Source organism: Amphiura filiformis, chromosome 19, assembly GCF_039555335.1.
Source record: "Amphiura filiformis chromosome 19, Afil_fr2py, whole genome shotgun sequence".
NCBI lineage: Eukaryota > Metazoa > Echinodermata > Ophiuroidea > Amphilepidida > Amphiuridae > Amphiura > Amphiura filiformis.
The window spans coordinates 11,833,090-11,853,370 of record NC_092646.1 but is presented as its reverse complement, the minus strand read 5'-3'; the positions used below and the strand labels follow the sequence as shown (position 1 = coordinate 11,853,370).

Below are 20,281 nucleotides of genomic sequence, written 5' to 3'. Positions count from 1 at the left end.
TGCGTTTTACACGTATCATGAAATTAACGCAAATATCTAGTCACGCTGCTTTTAGAATTTTTACCTGATCGTCGGCTTTTGCAGGCAACAGAATGCAGATTGGCTCACGATAGATGTCGTATTCCTCTATGTGGTTCACTCATTGATAAAATGAGTTTGCATTCCTTGTAACAACACACACATTGCCGTCTGGAAACCGGGTCTGGTACTGATTTTGGGACAGCCAATAGACTTCAGCGCCGTATCAAATCTCATAAAAACCACACGACTGACGACTATGTGTTTATGTTTCCCGCACGAAAGCTTGTGTCTACATCTATTACTATACTTCTTTGGAAACGTTGACCTTTGACCATTCTTTGTATAACGCCCTGATATGACCTTGATATGTTCGCTTGATTGGGTACGTTATAGCATCCATTTCATTGAGTGTTAGGACTTGGTCAGTATAATACTTGCAGGGATACAATAGTTTAACATGGTGTGTGAGCATGGTGAAAGACTCATTATTGATTAGGCGCGGACATATTAAAGGCACAGGTCCTTTGCGTGTATAGCAGAAAATTATAATAGAATGTGTGAATAGAATGTTTGGAATTTTGCAACTAAAATACTAACTGCATTCTGCATTATGTATTTATTTATTTATTTAGGCCTATGCCTATTTATTTATATACTGACTTATTTATTTATTTTATTTATTTGGTATATTAGTTAGTAGGCCTAGTTAGTAATATTCCATGATAGGCTACGTCGGTTTATTATTGATTGTTGATAACTTGACAACTTGATTGATTGATCGATTGATAGTCATTTCACATTATATTCCTAGTTTATAGGCCAATTTGAATAGCATCGTACATTAGATAAATAGACCTATCAGTATTGATTTATTCTATTCAGCAATATCAAGGATTACTATCAAACTTCTCATAGCTAATTGTCAGTTGGCTCAGTGGTAACGCAGTAGGTTTTACAACACCGAGGTCCCGGGTTCGATTCCCACCTCTGCCTATTTTTTGTAAGGCTGAGAAAAAATGAAATTTCTGGACTGCAAACTTATTTGGCGCGCGATCTGAGCTGGTCCTTTTCTGGTGGCTGTGTCTGTTACAGGCACACTCCTCTGCATCCAAACCAGGTTCAAGCTCATTACACCTCCCTTAAGTGCCTGCTTAGGAAACTCATTTTAGAGCTAAAATTTGGTCAAAAGTACCCAAAATGTATACTAATAATTTCTTACTAGATTATAGTAGCAATTTTGTATTGTTTTTGACTCACTGGCGTATCCTGATGAAGTTTTGAGCTTCGGCTACTTTGTCATCATTGAGAAATACCGGGTGTCCCATAAAGGTTACATGTAGATATTTGCTAATAATCTAAGTTAATGTTAACAAATATAAAAGTTCTTTTCATGACATAATCTATCTACCCTCTACTAGTACCCTGAGAATGTCAATTTCACAACTTGTGTATTTAGCCCGCATTTCGCGCATTCCTGGGCAAGCTCTTTTAATGACAAAATGCAACACGAGGTTCATTACCACCGTCACTGCCACCGTGCTTTTAGCGGGCCTACTCAATTGAAGATGGTTGTATTTGTTACTTTTTCGGCATATGCTACTTTGAATATATATTCCCAGTAGGCAGTAGCTATCATTCATCAACATTAAAACGCTTATGAGAATCATTTTAGGGCCAAAAATTGGTAAACAAAATCCAAAATGTGTAATCGTTTATTTTGATTTAAAAAAGGCTATGATCACTATAGTATCATTGCAATTAATTCCTTTGTTGGTCCTGATTATCCGACACTGTCTAATGAAAAAAAATGAGAGAGAAACAGCCTAACGCCTTGAACCAAGGCTAAAAGTAGGTTACCTGTCGTTTCTTTTCAGGATCTAGATCTTTTGTGCATAAATCCATGTATTCTTTTCAGATGTGACTATGCATGCATGGTTTTGAAACAGAATATTGGGGATTATGTTGTCAGTAATAAACGCCTCAACAGAAGAGAGTTCTTACTGTTTGAGTGGTCATAAAATAAAATGATTTTTACACAATGAATTAAACCAAATTATGATAAAATGCAATTGGCTACACTCACCAAAAAAGAAGTAAATATCGTATAATATGATCAACTTGGAAATCTCGAGACGTTATTAAATGACTTCAAGAATACTCTTTCCAAGTTATTCATGAAAACTTAATATGGATTCTTTAAAGGTCTTTAAAAAACTCGTGAGCTTGAGACCCCTTCCCCAGCAAGGGTGTTGACTCTGGACTCCACCAGGGGATCTAAGGCGAATCCCTGGACCCCAATAGTTTGAGCTCACAACTTTGATAACTTGTCAGTAAAATTAGACCTAATCTCTACAAGTGAGAAAAGCGTTTGACTGCAGTAATTTCCCCTCTAAAATCAATATGTTAGACCTTCGGCCAAATTCCTTTTTTTATTCAATTTTTATTCAGAGCTATTTTGCACGTTTGTTTGCTATATAATTCAAGAGTGTCAAGTGTTCAATCAGATAACTTAAGTCAAAAATGACTCACTCAAACTCTCCAAACATGAGGGGGAACCTCCCTTCACCCATCCCCGCAATCAGGCGGCATAGGAAGCGCAACACGTGACGTACGAGGCTGGCGAAGATACAGGGTTGACAGCCCCATTCAAAATACACGGTTAGCAATTACAAATGGAAAAGTAACATACTTGCAGTGGGTACTTTGTCGAACCCTGACGGTTTAGAGTAAGATAATTTTGCTTTGACACCACATAACAAATTTAGAATTGTTTGTGAAGATTTCATGATTATGTGTTAATCCAATGGCGACCTCAAAATTAGCGATATCGCTTCCATCAACGCCTGCGCAATCTCGTCACAGTCACGACAGTTGGTTGATCTTCGCCAACGTGCAGTGACTTTTTCTCCTAAAATAGCCCTTCCATTACCGCCTGCCCGCAATCTCGTCACACATGCAGTCAGGACAGTTGGTTGATCTTCGCCAACGTGCAGTGACTTTTTCTCCTAAAATAGCCCCTGTCCCCCGGGGGGGTACTCACGTACAAGGTTTTCCACGAAAATCCTTTGACATGGGTCTCCCTTTTAGATTTTCCGTGCTATTTTCGGTAACATCGTGACCCTTAGAAATGGTTATTGGTTCGGAAGCTCGGGCCGCACATCTCCGTCGAAAAATAATCCAAGTACACCCCCCGGTTATCCCAAGCCTTTTAAAGCGTTTTAAGGCCAAAATCGCACCCCTCTCACCCCAATTTTACCCTCCCCCGGGCTCATAATTATAGCATAGCCCCTGATAATTTCCTAAATTATTCAATTGTTTTTTCGATGGGCCTAAACTCCTGTAATATGCATGCACATATTAAATACAGCAAGCTACATTCAAATTATACCTGCACGATACAAGTGCTATTCCAGAAACGCTGCACATCAGTGACATCACTTAATTAATATTACCAGCGGTAGTGAATAGCAAGCTTCGAATGTTGAAAGTGCGCCCGCTTTACTACCTGAGAGCAATCCGGTAGTGGCGTTTCAATTTATTACGTGTTGGGAAATCCACAAGATCAAATAGAACGGTGAGTGATGATTATTTACTTCTTTTTAAAAACAAACTTCTTAGGCCAGTAATAAACTACGTTCACGGCCGACAACTATAGTTTGAATGATATTTATTATCACACGAGGAAATAAAACAAACGAATATGGCGCCTCACGTGCTTCAGGTCAGGTCAGTGGTCAAAGGGTTTTCATCGCTAAATCACTGGCTGAATATCGTATCAAATTCAAGTGATACACTACCGTCGTATTATTGACACCAATTCCTAATTTCGACATTACTATTGCGAAAGGTTATTCCATTATCAAATTAGTAGACTTTCTGTAAAAACAAATCACTGGTGCCTGATGGGAAATACTAGTGCGCCATCACCGGATTGCTCCCTGCTCTGCTAGCTGGCGCACTTTCAAGCTTGCTACTCGCATTGAACAGGCAGAGTTCGCAAAACTAACGGCGTCGTTATTTGCCAACCCTAAAAGGGATCGAAATTAATTATTCATAACCGATCGATAACTGGCCTCATTTTCTAACTAGCAAACCAGCGGGATTTGTCATAGGTTTGCGTTGATAATAGAAGAACCGTGGAGTTAGTGTCGCCCCCTTGGTGTAACATCACTACTTCGGTGAATAAAGGTTGTGCATATGACGTAAATCACACCGTAAATATGGCGGATTACTCAAATGCATTAAAAAAAAAGCATGATTGCAATCAGACTACCGCGACAGTTCGTCTCCCAATCATATGAATACACTATGATCAATAGGTTGATGACATCATTTGACTAAATGGAATGCACTGAGCCATGAAGGACACCGGTTCAAATCTTTTGTTTTGAGCCAATCAATAATTTCACTCACAAACTCTATAAAAAAGAGTTGCCTTTGTAGTTGAATGAGGTAAATAGTTGTCTTTGTAAGATGAAATGATTGAAGTTTTGGAAGACATTCTATTCATGATGGGATAATAGATTCAAACATGGAATAATTATTATTCCTGCAGTTGTGGCAACAAAATAATATTTTTTTTAAATGTCATCACAAGTCTTTCATTCAATATTATTCCGGAGATGAGCAGTTTCAGACAAAAGCTTGAGATTATTGGGGCAGAGGTTATCTTTTGAATTCTTTCATGACCACTGAAGAATAGTCAAGGACCATTGGTCCGAAACGTCGTGTGTTTATATTAAACCATTGTCTGTTTTATACAACAAACTGGTACTGTTTTTACTTCTTATCTACGACTCTCTCTCTCTATATATATATATATAAAAGTAAATTTAAATAAACTGAAGAAAAAAAAACTGAAATGAAACCCTAAAAGAAGAAAGGTAGATTTGAAGATAGATAAAAAGAACATGTCAAAAAGTTTAATCAAAACGAGCATAAAACGGAACCAGTCCCCAGACCATGCTCTCTTTACTGCCAAAGTCTGACGCTCTACCAATTGAGCTATATGATCCTGATATATGAAACATTGAGCGTGTTTATAGTGAGCCAGATTATGCGGTATTTAGCTGGACTGCCACGCAGTCTATATTTCTTTATGTTTTACTAACCATTGCAAATCTAGACTACGCGGTAGTTTAGCTAAATAACGGAAAGATTGTCTCACTATAAACACGCTCATTCGTTATTATGTCAATACAATTGACTGGTGTTACAATATACATAAATAGCCACCTATTGCCAGTACACGGTGGTGCCCATGGAGCTATTAAAGATGGAGAAGAAATAGATTACGTAACGCATTGAAACCTTGTGCCGATTTGAAATCTGACAAGCTATTCATCGAAAGGTACCTTTTGTCTGGGACAAAGGGCTTCCGCCATTAAATCGGTAAGCTGACCCGACAGTGTATTAACGCTTTACCTAGCAGGCTACTGTCAATAGCGAAATACACAGCACTGGATAGGGATTAACAGCAATCAATATTTATTTCGTAAAAAAATCCTCTTAAATTGACATATATTTACAGTGTGCATCTTTTAGAGGCATTTATTTTAAATGATATCTTTTTTTGAAGGAGCCATGACATGATGAACACACTCAACATCATGTCTAACTTTTCATGGCCAAATCTCTTCTTTTTGGACTAGGTGAACTATGTTTCCCTATTATATGCTGTTTTAATGTGTTTTTATATGATCTGTGTGCAATTTGGAATGTCTGCGGTTGATTCTTCATGTTTTTATAACTTCATATCCGGGTAAGCTTCTTGACTGTTGATCTAAAGCTGCAGAATTCTGCAACCTTGCAGGGCTATTAAGCTTAAGCTTACTGATTGTGACTTTGAAGGTTTACATTGAAAACTGTTTCTTTATACAAATGGCTGTGATGTATATTCTGCTTTTGGCTGCTTCGATATTTCTACAAAACATTACTATTTGGACATGTGTAAGCTTACACGTCAACTCATCTCCCCCTTTGTTATTGACTGGTCACATTGTTCACAATGTCAAATCTCATCGCCGTGCTTACTTTTCTGCTCCAGTTTCTTACTACAACAACAGCTCTGCTTGCTATCATCTAGAGAGAGTTGTTAACTTATCAAATGATGTTGAAGAAAACCCCGGTCCTGACAATATAATGACATTTTCCCCCTTTCAGAATCCCTTATGAATGAGAACTCGTTCAACTCATCGTCTATGAACTCTTCATGCTCTTCATATACTAGTTCAACTGATCTTCGACCACAAAATAACATTTCGTCAATATTTTTTAACTCGAGAAGCTTAGGTAATAAGCAGCAAGAATTACACACCCTCATTGACATGGAGAATCCAGATGTTTTGGCTGTCGCCGACATTTCGATTTGGATTTGGAAGATACCTTCTCTTAAATAACAGTATTGCGAACCACCAGCATAAATAACTCGATGTAGAGAGTCTTTCCTATTCAGAGGAAATATTGCAATTACACACCTTATTGCCTTTTAACAATAACCATTGACACTAGCACATATCAGAGAATATGTAAGAAAAGGAGAGAGAACAGAATTATATCCTTGAGATAATCCCGTAGGTAATCCTGTTGCACCTATTCATAGTCCTTTATTCTCAAGTGGTGGGTTAACCCAACGCTCTGCAGGGTCTATTGTTCTATTGTTTCCGATTAGAGCGCTGACATATTGGAAAATGTTACCACTCAATATTCATGAGAGTGTACATTCAACGTCCAGTTTGCGAAATTGGGTGAGTTGTGTTTGGTAGGTGTGAAATACATCTGACTGGGCGTTTTAATTACGAATAAAGGCATTGGCATCATCGAATGGCTGCCCAGTGCTGTCGTGTATTATTATTAAATATATTCATCATTCCTTTCTTTTCCTTTCTCTGTACGTATTCTTTCCTAGGCCTACACTTTATCACTCCCTCGCTCTCATTGTCCCCTCTCACCCTCCCTCTCTCATTCCCATCATTTTCTTATATTTCTATTTATCTACTTGTCTTTATTATATCTTTTTTATTTCTCCTTCCTCCAGCCCTCTCATTCTGCATATCCCCTCCTCGCCTCGTCCTCCCTCCGCCCCTCCCAAGACTTCTCACAGAGGTGAATCTGCCCCTCCCCAACCCCTCCCCTCTTTGGGTACGCCACTATTTCTATACCAATCTCCTTCTTAAAATAAAATTAAATGGAAATTTCTTAAAAACAACCTTAAGTTTATAGGCCTATACTTATACTTACATGTATACGTATAGCGATTACCATTATAGTGTAATATAGATATATGGACTGGACATGGCAGCCTTCATACATTCTAATGTGTTTATCGATCAGCAAGAGCATTCAATTTATTTAAATGAAACGCCTAACGTCAGGTGGGTGGTAAAGATGATTGCATCGACAGCTAAAGCCTCCTTATAGATTTCAGACCCACACAAGCACACAATTGGGGTACGTGAGTACAATGGTACCACTTTACACATGACTGCTCTTACACATGACTGTAGTGTGTTCACTTATTGATACTCGCCTGTTGTGTAGAGCGTTAATATGATGCCGGATCAGTGACCAATTTAATGGCGAAACACCTTTATTCGAAACAATGATACCACTTTTATGAATAGCCTGTCGCAACTTCTAATCGGCATCAAACGAACAAAATATTATATAATCTATTGCGACTCTATTTCTATTTAAAAGCTCTTTGGGTTAACCAACAATTAACAATGAGAGGACATTCCTGAACCTCGTTCAGTTGGGGATGATTTGAAGTGACCGCCAATTATGACCATTTGATATTTAATACCAGCAATGTGAAAAAAGAAAGAAATATGTAGTGCCCAAATAATGTACCATTCTACGGAAGGAACAAAGTTTAACAAGTTATAACTCCGCTTCTGCAGTACGAATGTCAGCGGCGAATGTAAGGTTATTATTTCCCAGTCTTTAAAAAAATTGCAGGCAGAGGTGGGAATCGATCTCGGTACCTCCCGATTAAACAGCACTGTGCAAGACCACTAAGCCAACTAAATATCTGTTGTGAGATGTGTGACATTAATCTTTGATATTGCTTAATGGAACAAATCGCGGAATTAAATCAGTAATAAAAGAAGTAGATTCTTATATAGCGGTCAAATTGGATAAAAGGGGAAATATTTGTCCCTGCTCTAAAGAAAATATAGGTTAGAAAATTATCAAATAAATTTAAATTAAAAATTGAGATTTTATATTTATTTCTTTCACGAGGCGGCATTATCACAGACAAACACTGTATAAGCTAAAAACTCGACCCTCATCACTAGATGCTGTCATAGCGCAATGGTAGAGCATCAGACTGCTGATATCAATATCGTTGGTTCGAGTCCTCCTGCCAGCAATGGTTATATTTATGATTTTAATGCTACGCTAAAATGTGTTAAATTTATTTTTGTTTATTTATTTATTTATTAATTTATTTATTTATTTATTTATTTATTTATTTATTTATTTATTTATTTATTTATTTATTTATTTATTTTTATTTATTTATTTATTTATTTATTTTTGTTTATTTGTGACCGTACAGCACGAATGAGCCGTAAATGTCCTCAATTGTATTCTGAGTTACAGTGTAAAATGGGCATGAAGGTCATATTCATAGGTATTTCAATTTGGTGCTACGTGTATCTCATTAAATGAGGTACACGTAGCACCAAATTGAGGTACCTATGAATACGACCTTCATGCCCATTTTACACTGTAACTCAGAAGACAAGTGAGGCCATTTACGGCTCATTCGTGCTGTACGGTCACATTTATGTAAATAATCTGAAGGGCGATATCATGCTAATATTTTTAGATGCTTTTGAGTCATTCTCAACTTTAATTTTCCCTCTTTTACAAAATTGAATAATTTTGTAAAAGAGGGAAAATTAAAGTTGAGAATGACTCAAAAGCATCTAAAAATATTAGCATGATATCGCCCTTCTGTTTAAGCCTAAAATTTGGGTGTACATGATGTTTTGTTTGAAAAACTAATAAATGATCCCATCAAACAACCGTGTACGTCCATGTCATCATCATTAAAAAAAATTCTATGTATACCTGACGCCGGCAACTAGACTACTATAAAAAAATAGTATCACATACTTCCTGCTCAATCAAAATAATACTTGCAAATAGATCCATAGTTAACTAATCTAATCCTGTATTACATAGACCTGTAATATCACCTGTAATATAGGTGATCATTGTTTACATGGTTTGTTATGGTTGGGATTAGTGTCCGATCTCTGTAATGTAATGTAAATGAAGCATATTGATATGCAGGAAGAATCGATCAGGGCGCTCATTGTCCTATGAGATGTAGGGCCTAGTGCGAACTGTCCAAGCTGATTGTTCATTTAGTATCATAATAGTATTAGGATAAGGATAATGAACTGAGTGCAATGCATTAGTCAAGATAATCGCACGCGCCGTGGAGTTATTGCATTTAGCTCGAGAGCCGATAAGGAAATGAAAAAGTGCTGTATTATGCGCTCTAATATATAACATAAAAAATCAAAAATCTATGCTATATTTTCAAAACACAGGAAAATATAGTACTTTAATATAAAACATAAAAATGTAAGAAATCCATGCTATAAAAAACAATGCGTATATCATACGATGAAGGCGATCTGCTGTGTTTTAGTGCTGTATTCATGCTGTGTTCGAAAACACACCAAAGGTTTCTGTCCCTATAAAATCGTACAGCATGTGTTTGTTTTACCCCTTTGAACACCCCGTTTAGCACCCTTCTGGAGATGATAAACGCCCTGTCCAGCAACCTGTCCCATCTTGACATGTTTAATTCCCTGTTCAGCACCCTTCCTTACATGTTTGATATGCGGTCCTGCAACCTGTTTAGCACGGCCCTTCTTTGCATATTTAATATCCTGTCCAGCACCCTGTTTAGCACCCTTCTTGACATTTTTAATATGCTGTTTAGCACCCTGTTTAGCACCCTTCTTGACATGTTTAATCTCCCGTGTAGCACCATGTTTAGCACCCTTCTTGACATGTGTTATCGGCTTACGCTGTTCAACACCCTTCTTGATAAGTTTATTCCCCTGTGTAGCACCCTGTTTAGCACCCTTCATGACGGGTTTAATCCCCTGTTTAGCACCCTGTTTAACACCTTTCTTTGCAATATACTGTTTAGCACCCTTTCCGCCTAACTGTTTAAACTGGTAAAATGCCGAATCCCCGCCCACCTGTAAATAATTCCCTGGGTTTGTAGGATCTTTAAGGATGTCTTTTGATTCTAATGCTTTTTCAACATGTTTCAATCTTTTTACATTCTTTACAGCCTTTCCAGCCTTTGCAACCTTTCCAGCCTTTGCAGCGACTTTAGCAACCTTTCCAACTCCACCAGAATAGGCGCTAACTCCGTCAAGTGCAACTTCGGCTACACCATCAATCCACACGTCTTTGTTTGTTGGGTCTTTCACGATATTCGTACCCATTGAAATGTACCCAGCTGGTCTATATTCCCTATGAATGGCCGAATCAATTCCCGTAGTTATTCCATCAATTGCAGCTGTAGCGGCATATGTTCCTGCTACGGCACCGACAGGACCGCCAACAATAAAACCACCTGTAGCACCAGCTGCATACAAAAGATATAATGAAAGTCAAAGATAAAAAGACTAGCTTGCGTCTGAAATTCTAACAACTAGACAGAAAATGCCGTACTGCGCAGGTCGGCAACCATCACGGCACGCGTTTGCCCTGACGCATTATGCAGTTACTGTCCGTTTTTCTTATTCAGTGCACACACAGCGCTCCAATTGATGATTGACCTCTAGCTCACTCACTGTATTGTCGGTATAGGCAATAAACTAGTTAGTGAGCTGGTGGGGAAAACCCTTCACCCTAAATTAGCCATAGAGACTCACATGTGAATAATTATAATATTCATCCTTAACATATATATCGATATACTACAATTTGAAGTAAAAAATATCACGAGAAAGCTGTTGTCGAGCTATTTTTCCGAAGAGAGAATTCAAAATTTCATAGCAGTCGGACGTGTAATTTCAATGGCAAATCGTGCTCAACAGCTGACTTGTGATAGCTCCAACTTCGAAGGGGCACCGTCGGGTGATCGGTTTGATCAATTTTCGCCATAGAAGCTGTAAATAAACTTCAATTCTTAATTTCCCTCTATGGTCATCTAAATATTATTAAAATGCGATTTTGGGAAGATTGTTGTCGAGCCCTCCCAAATATGGAGTTCTGACTACCCGATAGAGAGCTAAAAAACTTATTTCCAAACCGTGTTAAGTCTAAAATCACATGTTTCTCATTTACTTGTGTGATACAGTCACAATTACTCTGACAAGTTTGACATGAGTTGTACCATCAACAAGCCTGGTTAACAATATGCATACTATTGTTCTCATTTGGGAAACAAAGGCCACGCACAGTATTGTTACTGTGCGTTTGCTTTGTAATGGTGCATCCAACTGAAATCATGATACCTATTTCACCACAGCCCATTGCAATATCGCACAGGTAAATCAGAAACCATGGATATGAGACACATCCCTGATTTAACATAGTTGAGCTGTTTTTAATGAGGTTTATCTTGGTTTAACGGGGTTTAAGTCCTGCAAAGGTCGTGGTGAATTCTGCTGTAGACATGACTGCATAATGGTCAGACGCGAACTAGTCTTTTCTATCTCTGTCTTTCATTATAGTGAAAGGCATGATTCCGTGTTTGTTAAAGCCATGTTGTATCATTTCGTCACCCTCATAACAAAACTGCCTAAGTCATTATTACATGTTTCTCACGCCAGCGCTTTAGTAGCATCCTAATGATATCCTAATACTTTTCACATTAAATAATCATTGAAATAATCATGAACCAACGACAATAAACTCACAAATTATACCAGTAAACATATTTATTCGGATGAGATGCTTCTTGACTGTGGTGTGCCTCGGGGTTTCATACTGGGACCACTTGTTTTTACACTCATCCGCCCTGAAGAATTATCTCCCATTACAAGCTTAAATACCACTACTACGCTGACGATACCCAATTGTATATTTCTTTTGATGCAATTAAGGGCATCAACTCATGGATGACGGTCAATAAACTCAAGCTTAATATGAACAAAACAGAATTTTTGATAATTTGATCATCACGCCATCTCAAAAATCTGCTCCTCTCCAGCTGTAGGTCGACACCACAAGAATTGACCCAGTTTCCAATGTTCGCAATCTTGGGATATTTTTTGATCAGACTATGTTTAGACTAACAAGTTGCTGAACTTTGTCGCAGACTCACAATATTGCTCAGCAAAGCACAGATGCAGTCTTTCCACTCAGCAAGTAGTTCTTTGTCACTTGCGGGGACTGTCCCACATCTCTTCTTCATTTTGGGATTTGATCTCTTCTTCTTCCCTGAGATGCCATGGATTATTTCCCATGTGGTGTTATAACTGCCATAAAAGCTGCCTGTGTATAGAGGCAAGTTCGTCAGCCCTGTATGATTCGTTGAGCTGGATATTGAGCCTTCTCCACACTTCTTTGGTGTGACGACGAGTTCTAACTAGTTGGTATGTCTTCTTAGTTGCATCTCTTTCTGATCTCAACTTGAGGGTCTTGTCTGTCACCTCCCCCAGCTTGGCATTCCACAAGGGCTATATTTTCCAACGACCTTTTCTGCGACTTCTTCTACTGCTTTCTCGAACATTTCGTACCTCTTAGAAATTGGTGTCTTGTTGTTGTCACACTGGAGGACCTGGAATCTGTTCGAAAATTCAATCTGGGAATGGAATCTGAGCATGCTGCAGCTTTTTCAGTTGTACTTACAAGATTTACCTTTGGTAGTTCGGAAACTCGTGTGCAATCATATACCGTAAAACCCCGTCTACAAGCATATAGAGCGTTTCTGATGAAAGCTACATTAATCCAGGCGCCATTATGGAGTATGAGCAAATAAATTACGGATCCAAGCATATACAAACATGTATTATTTAAAGACCAATCTATTGTATTGGTATATTTACGATGGCTTCGAATTAATTTAGCTTTCATAAAAAACACTATGTATGCTTGTAGACGGGGTTTTACGGTATTCGGTGGTCTGAATCCAGCCCTACAGAGTTATAAGCTCTGCAATTGCGCAGTAATCATACCCACTTACTCTTGACAAGGATGTGGTCCAGTTGGTGTTTTGAGCCCGTTTTGTGAATCCATGTCCAGACGACTTTTGGTTTGGGGAAATCTTGATTGTGAAGAACGGAGCATGAATTCCTGGTATAAATTCACAAGTATCTCTCCATGGTCATTTGTTGTGTCGTAAAAACAATGAGGACCAACCACAGATGGACAAGATAAATGGCTGTCTTGGCCAATTCTGGCATTGAAATCACCAATAACGAGGTGGATGTTGTGCCTCTTCACCTTTTTAAGATGGTCTTCTAGTAGATTGTAGAAAACGCCCTTTTCTCCTGAGGTTGCTGATTCAGTTGGGGCATTATTGTAACCGTAAGCTGGGGGTTCCCGTTAAATGAAGCTGTTAGTATTCTCTGATTGATGGATTGCACACTCTGAAGACATCTATGGATGTGCTTTGACATCAGAAGTCCAACACCTCCCTGACTTGTTCTTGCACACCGACAATGTCGACGGCTACATCGTTACAACTCGTAAATAACTTGTCCACGCACTTGCAACACACTGCCCATATCCATCCAAGAAGCACCAACCACCAACACTTTCAAAACATTGTTAAAATCACATTTGTATCCTTATTAATTGGGGTTTTTTTTGCATTGCTCATTTTGTTTGTTTCTTCTTGCTTGTTTGTGGTTTGCTCTTTTTGTTAAGCGCCTAGATCTAATTGAATAGGCGCCTTACAAATCCCCTTTTTATGTATGTTGTATGTATGTTTATTTTCTTTCATGATAAGTTGGGGAAAATAATATTGCTTACCCATTTGTGCAGTGGCTCTACTAGCTCCTTTCATTGCTTTGGCGCCGTGTTCTCTATCTCCAAGTGAATAGTGAACTATCCCTTTGATATGTCCAACGCCTGGGACGTTGTCTAGTACATCTAAAGATAAAAGCATTTATGGTAGTGTGGTTATTTGGCAGATTTACAGTTTATAAAAAGGAAACATCAAAAGGTACTAGAATATTTGGACATTTTCCTTAAGTTGACACAACCAACTGGATCTGTTATGTTTATATTAGCTATTATTTTGTTTATTAATTTACTTTTCTCGATTATTAACTTTTGGTGATGAATTAATTTAAAGCGATAATTATTTACAGTAATGGATGCTCTTAAGATGTATTTTGTGGCATGTAGAATATTTCAATTGTCTTCTGCAATCGCTGTCGCCGTGATAAGACATAAATGCAAGAGCGACGAGCGATGCATCGCAAAATTCGCCGATTACCCATTGCTTTCCAAAAGCGGTGCATCGCAATCGCTCGGCGATCGAGTATAAATTCAGCGTTATTGACCAGGTGAAGAAGTCTTGTGATAGAGCAGAGAGATATTAATTCTAATTTAAAAAGGATGGAATATACAAAATTTCAGAAGACAGCTTTTACTGGCCCCGGTTACCGGCTTGATTCAGTTCTGAAAGCATAACTACCATATAACATAGTGCGCGACCCCTAGCCATACCCAGTATAACACATTTTTTTCACACTATTCGCAAAAGGTTAGAAAAGGTTGACAGAAAACTCTAATGTCGGGTTATATAAATGGTGCATAAAGGGTATAAAACGTTTTCATGCATACAAAAACATTTTTTGAAAACTTGCTGCCAAATATTCTACCATAATGTTATTTAGGGGTGGTGCAATAATTATGTGTACCCCAGGGGTGAATTATAGGGGGGGCAAAGATTTTTGGCAGGCCAAAAGGGGGGGCAAGCATTTTTGGCAGGTCGAAAGGGGGGTCAAGCGATTTTTGGCAGGTCGAAATGGGGGGCAAGCAATTTTTGGCACAGATATTTTGGGCACCGTTTCTATATTATGCCCTAAAAAGGCGTAGGAAAACGTTACGAACACGTTCAAATATGCAAAATTTCCTGCTCGCTGCGCTCGCATTATATGTTAAGACAATTTAAGGTTTTAAATTCGGGTTCCCCAAAATCTTGCATGTGAAAGGGGGGGCAAAGATTTTTGGCACGTCAAAGGGGGGCAAAGGTTTTTGGCACGTCGAAAGGGGGGCAAAGGTTATTTGGCACGGCCAAAGGGGGGGGGCAAGCGATTTTTGGCAGACCATTTTGAGAATTCACCCCCGGGGGTACACATAATTATTGCACCACCCCTTAACTTTTGAGAATATATTTTGCAAACAATGTTTTGCAAAAATGTTTAATGACGCAGGCGCAGGCCACCATCTGCTTTAAGCTGTGCATACTTTTAAGCGAAACAGTTGCGAAGTAAATCTAGATGATTTTTGCAAAGTCAAGCCAAATAATGGGCCCCGCCGTAATGGGCGCCCCAAAAATAAATTTGGGAGGAACGGGTCACATAGTGATTTGACACACACTTACACACCCCAATGTAGTAGCGAATTGAATACTTACCCCATCCACTCATGGTATAGCTGTTTTTTTTACTTTTTTTCTCAAATCCTTCCAATCAACAATAGCTAACAATATCACACATCCACGTACTATATTGTCCGGAAATCCGACAACTATACGTCGGTACTGGAAGAGACAGAATAAAACATTTTAAATTGTTAATAATTTTTCAACTTACTCAATGTGTTGCACATAATTGGTTCAAATTATGCCTTAATTTTCAAAACATTTTCAACCTCTGAGGGAATAGTGGATGATTTTAGCTGTCAGCAAATCAGCACTTGCTGACAGGGTCCCTGTGGTAACTTGGCCTTCGGGCCCCTGTCAGTGGCGTAGATTTCTTTTTGATATTGGTGGAAAAATTCTAGAAGTAGGGCCTATAGTGAATCCAGCATAAATTTATGGTCCAAATGCGCCATATTGAGGCTAAACTGATGAAATGTGATGCAAAAGTGGAATAAATTCGCGTGAAGCGCCCAAAAATGGGCACTTGGGGGCTAAAATGGCCAAAAATGCATGAGGTTAATTTGGTTGGTCTGAAACCCACATACAGGCGTCAACATTGGGGATGATTGTATGGACCATCCCCTGGCAAAATATTGGGGTTTTATCCCCCCCATTCCCCGATCTACGCTTATGGCCCCTTTGCATTTTAATCCTTACACATCAGATGATACCAAACACTTATAAAAAAAAAACCCACAAAATAACCATGTGCTGTTCAAGTATTATTATTATTATTATTATTATTATTATTATTATTATTATTATTATTATTATTATTATTATTGTTATAGACGATTCCAACGAGCCAAGTCATGGTCAGGATTTGGTCGGCCGTATTTGGTTCCCCGCATGCACCAAACAGGTGTAGTGAGTGCCCAATTGGGTGGATTAATCGCGTAAAATTCGATGTTAGATTCTTTCGTGTTGTAAACTGGCATCATTCTTTTGTCTACGTCTAACACGGTGATAGAATGCAGTTTAAAATACCCTTCAAGGCCGCATCATTTCACATTTTAGGTGAAATAGCTGGGTCCCCGTCGCGGCTATGGCTGCCATTGAGGAGTAGGAATGCGTGCAATTGGATTCGTCTATAGATGTTATGCGGCCCATACACAATCGATGTTATTGATAAATATTGCGGACCCTAGATGCAGAAGTGGATACAAAATCCACCATTGTGCTTGTACAATGGTAGATCTTGTATCCACTCTTGTATCAAGTGTCTTTGATATTGATCAATAAATTGAACATGTATTGGCCGCATTATATATATGATAGAGAATAAGCTCTTTGTAAGAATAATTTTGCCGACCATTTTCAGTTCTCTCTTTTTTAGGAATACATAATAATGATACTATTATTATATTAATCTTCGGTACCTTTCAGTTACCCCATTTGTCTTGGTACTACTAATACAGGGTGAGTCAAAAAAAGTGCAACAGAGAAAAGAATTCATTTTTATTTAAGAACCGAGTTGAACCTTTTAGGTTTTAAAACATTTTATATATGGTATATCGATTAGTGACCTTGTGTGAAAATATTAAGGAATTAGCATTTACCGTTTTGTTTTTATAACACATTTTATAGCGCTACCCAATTTTAATGTTTGTCCAAGAGACATCTAAATTTTGAATGTCAGCCCAAATGTGTAAGGTTGATTTGGAACAACTGCCATTTTCTTAACCTCATTGGCATTGAAATAAAATGGAGCACCCAAAGTGTTATAGCCCTTGGTCTTGTTTAAGGAGAAGAAACATTATTTGTTGTTATTTTCATTTTACCTTTATTTTAAAGATGTTTATACTCTATCAAAAACATACAAGTTTGTAGGCGGGTTTTTCAAATGTCAAATGAAATGCGCGCAAATTGAAGTGGAGTGAATTACAAAATATCCATTAAGTTGGACATATTTGGATTAAAAAAACTGGAGTTGGAGTCGAGTGAGGTATGAAGGACTTAAAGTAATGTTAGAAAGTTTGTTTGAACAGAAAAAAAGCAATTAAAATAATGCAAAAATCAACCTTATTTAAGTTAAAGTCAGTTTCAGATCTGGCGCCTTTACCATGCACTATGTGCTCTCATTCAAAATATATGGTACCTCGTGGACAAATAACGAAATTGGGTATCGCAACAAAAGGACTCATAAAAATTAAACGGTAGTTGCGATTCACTTCATATTTTCACAGAAGGTGGCCATTCAGTGTAGCATTTATAGAATCTTTCAATATTGGGAAAGTTCGACTTGGCTCTTACATAAATATCGATTCTTTGCTCTATTGCAGTATTTTTGACTCACCCTATATGTGCACCAAGTGATTTAGCAGCCCGGTGGGTTCAGTCTTCACTGACAGTGGGTACCTTCAACCTTCAGAATGCTTATCCTGCACGAAAACGCCTGGTGTGGCTATCTAAACATGCAGCGTTGTCATGCATGCAGCTGACTAACTAAAGTGAGCCTTCCTAGAGAGTTCTTCGAGGTCAATATTGTTAAGTTGAGATCTGAAATACTTCAGGTTTTCTGTTGTCTTCACGTCAGCGGGTAAGAGGTTCCACTCCGGAATGGTGTATGGGTAGAGTGCATGTTTATAACAGTCTTTGTTGACATTGATTCTTTTGAGATTATTTGGGTGATTATTTCTGGTTGATCTGCCAATTTGGTCTTTAGGTGTGAACTTGCGGTTGGTAATATTTGATGGTGCCAATGAGTTGAATTCTTTGAAGATGATGGTGAGACGAGCTTTTTGGCGTCTTGTAGCCAGGTTTTCACATTTTAGTTCACGGAGGAGATGAGTGACACTGGTTTCACGCTTGTAGGCATTACAGACAAAGCGTGCCGCTCTGCGCTGTACCTTTTCAACTGTTTCAATGTGGGTGTGTTTGTGGGGGTCCCAAATACTGCTACAGTACTCAAGTTTGGGACGAACTAATGTCTTATAGGCAGTGGCTTTGGTCTTTTCGTCGCAGCATCTCAGGTTTCTCTTCAGAAGGCCAAGGATCTTATTTGCCCCGGCAGTAACTTGATTGATGTGCTTGGACCAAGAGAGATCTTTTGACAATTCCACTCCTAAGTAAGGATGGTGATCAGTTTCTTGTAAGATGGAATTTCCCATTTTGTATTGTTGGATGACTGGTTTCTTCTTGTGTGACATATGCATGGTGAAGCATTTTGAAGTATTGAAGCTCATTTGTGATGCGATCAAGCAAAATCAGTCGGAACTCGGCAATAATAAATTTTCAGTTTCTTATAGGATAGTAAAAAGGATTTACAAAGCTGGATTTTGCAGAAACCCCCATTAAAATTGAACAACCAGTTCCAAAGATATGAGCAATTAAAGCGCTTCCAAAACAATAGGAAACAAAAGGAAATATTGCCTTTGTTTGGCTATATCTCAAAATCAATATTTCCGAGTTCCGACTGATTTTGCTTGATCGCATTACATTTGCCAAGTGTGTTCCCAGTTGCACAATGAATCAATATCTTTTTGTAAAATGTCACAATCACTTTGGGATGAAACTTCGCGATAGAGTATGCAATCATCCGCAAATAAGCGTACTTGAGAGTTTACAGAATCCGGGAGGTCGTTAATGTACATAAGGAACAATAACGGGCCTAATACTGTTCCTTGGGGGAACTCCAGAAGTAACGGGGGAATTGGCAGACTTTTCATCATCTATGATGACTGTCTGCTGACGTTGTGTGAGGAAACTATCAATCCAGTCTTTAATGTTATTTCTGATGCCGATATGATGTAACTTAGCGAGTAAGCGTTTGTGAGGGACCATGTCGAACGCTTTGCTGAAATCCATTATGATGAGATCAACTTGACTTCTTCTATCAAGAATTTGCGCAAGGTCTTCAGTTAACGCTGCCAGCTGAGTCTCGCATGATATTTCTTTGCGGAAACCGTGTTGGAGGTCAGTAAGCAGATGGTACTTGTCGACATGGTCCATAATATGACGATGAATAATGTGTTCTAACAATTTGCAGGATATGCAGGTCAAAGAGACTGGCCTGTAATTTGAAGGACAGGACCTGTCTCCCTTCTTATAAATGGGGGACACGTTTGCGTTGAGCCAATCCGTTGGTAACATACGCATGATGGTTCCAATTAGGGGTACTTTTCAAGAAATATCCGCGGAATTTTCGAGGGCAAAATTGTTTGCGATTGTCCAAATTAGGGATGTTTTGGAGCAAAATTGTCCTTGAAATGAAAAATAGGGTGTATTTCAAAATATTTTCGTCCGCGTTTTACCACTACAGTTTGCTTTTTTTTTGTATTTTTCTGTCCGTTTTTTAGTAGTTCCACACAAAAATTGATAGGGTATTTTTTTTGAAAAAAATTGTCCTCATTTCCCTGTGAAATAGGGGGAAAAAATTCAAAAGCGTCCTTGAAATGGTAAAAATAGGGGTATTTTTTCGGGAAAAAATTTCCTTGATTCCCTGTGATAAGGGGTGAAATGAAAATGCATCCTCAAAATGATCAAAATAGGGGGCATATTTGGGGGCAAATTTTCCTTGATTTTGTGCAAAATAGGGGGTAAAATTGTGCAAATGTTCTCGATTCCCCGTGAAATAGGGGGTCATTTTCAAATCCTGGAACGGTCATACGTCAGCTTACGTCCTACCTTTAAATACAAACTGAACCCACTGGGTTTAGCAGTATTATTTGGATA

General features: G+C 38.4%; 2 protein-coding genes across 2 annotated transcripts in view; one reads left to right on the top strand and one right to left on the bottom strand.

Moving 5' to 3' along the window:
* LOC140140921 (uncharacterized) overlaps nucleotides 1–10,640 on the top strand; it is a 113,423-nt gene extending 102,783 nt beyond the window's left edge. The window contains exon 14 of the mRNA XM_072162680.1: nucleotides 10,349–10,640. Within this exon, the coding sequence (XP_072018781.1) occupies nucleotides 10,349–10,419 (71 nt within the window). The 3' untranslated portion in view covers nucleotides 10,420–10,640. The remainder of the gene's footprint in view (nucleotides 1–10,348) is intronic.
* Nucleotides 10,641–19,189: 8,549 nt separating this feature from the next.
* LOC140140381 (uncharacterized) lies at nucleotides 19,190–19,558 on the bottom strand. The gene has a single exon (XM_072162141.1). It carries the CDS (start codon nucleotides 19,556–19,558, stop codon nucleotides 19,190–19,192), a length of 369 nt encoding a protein of 122 aa, XP_072018242.1.
* Nucleotides 19,559–20,281: the final 723 nt, after the last annotated feature.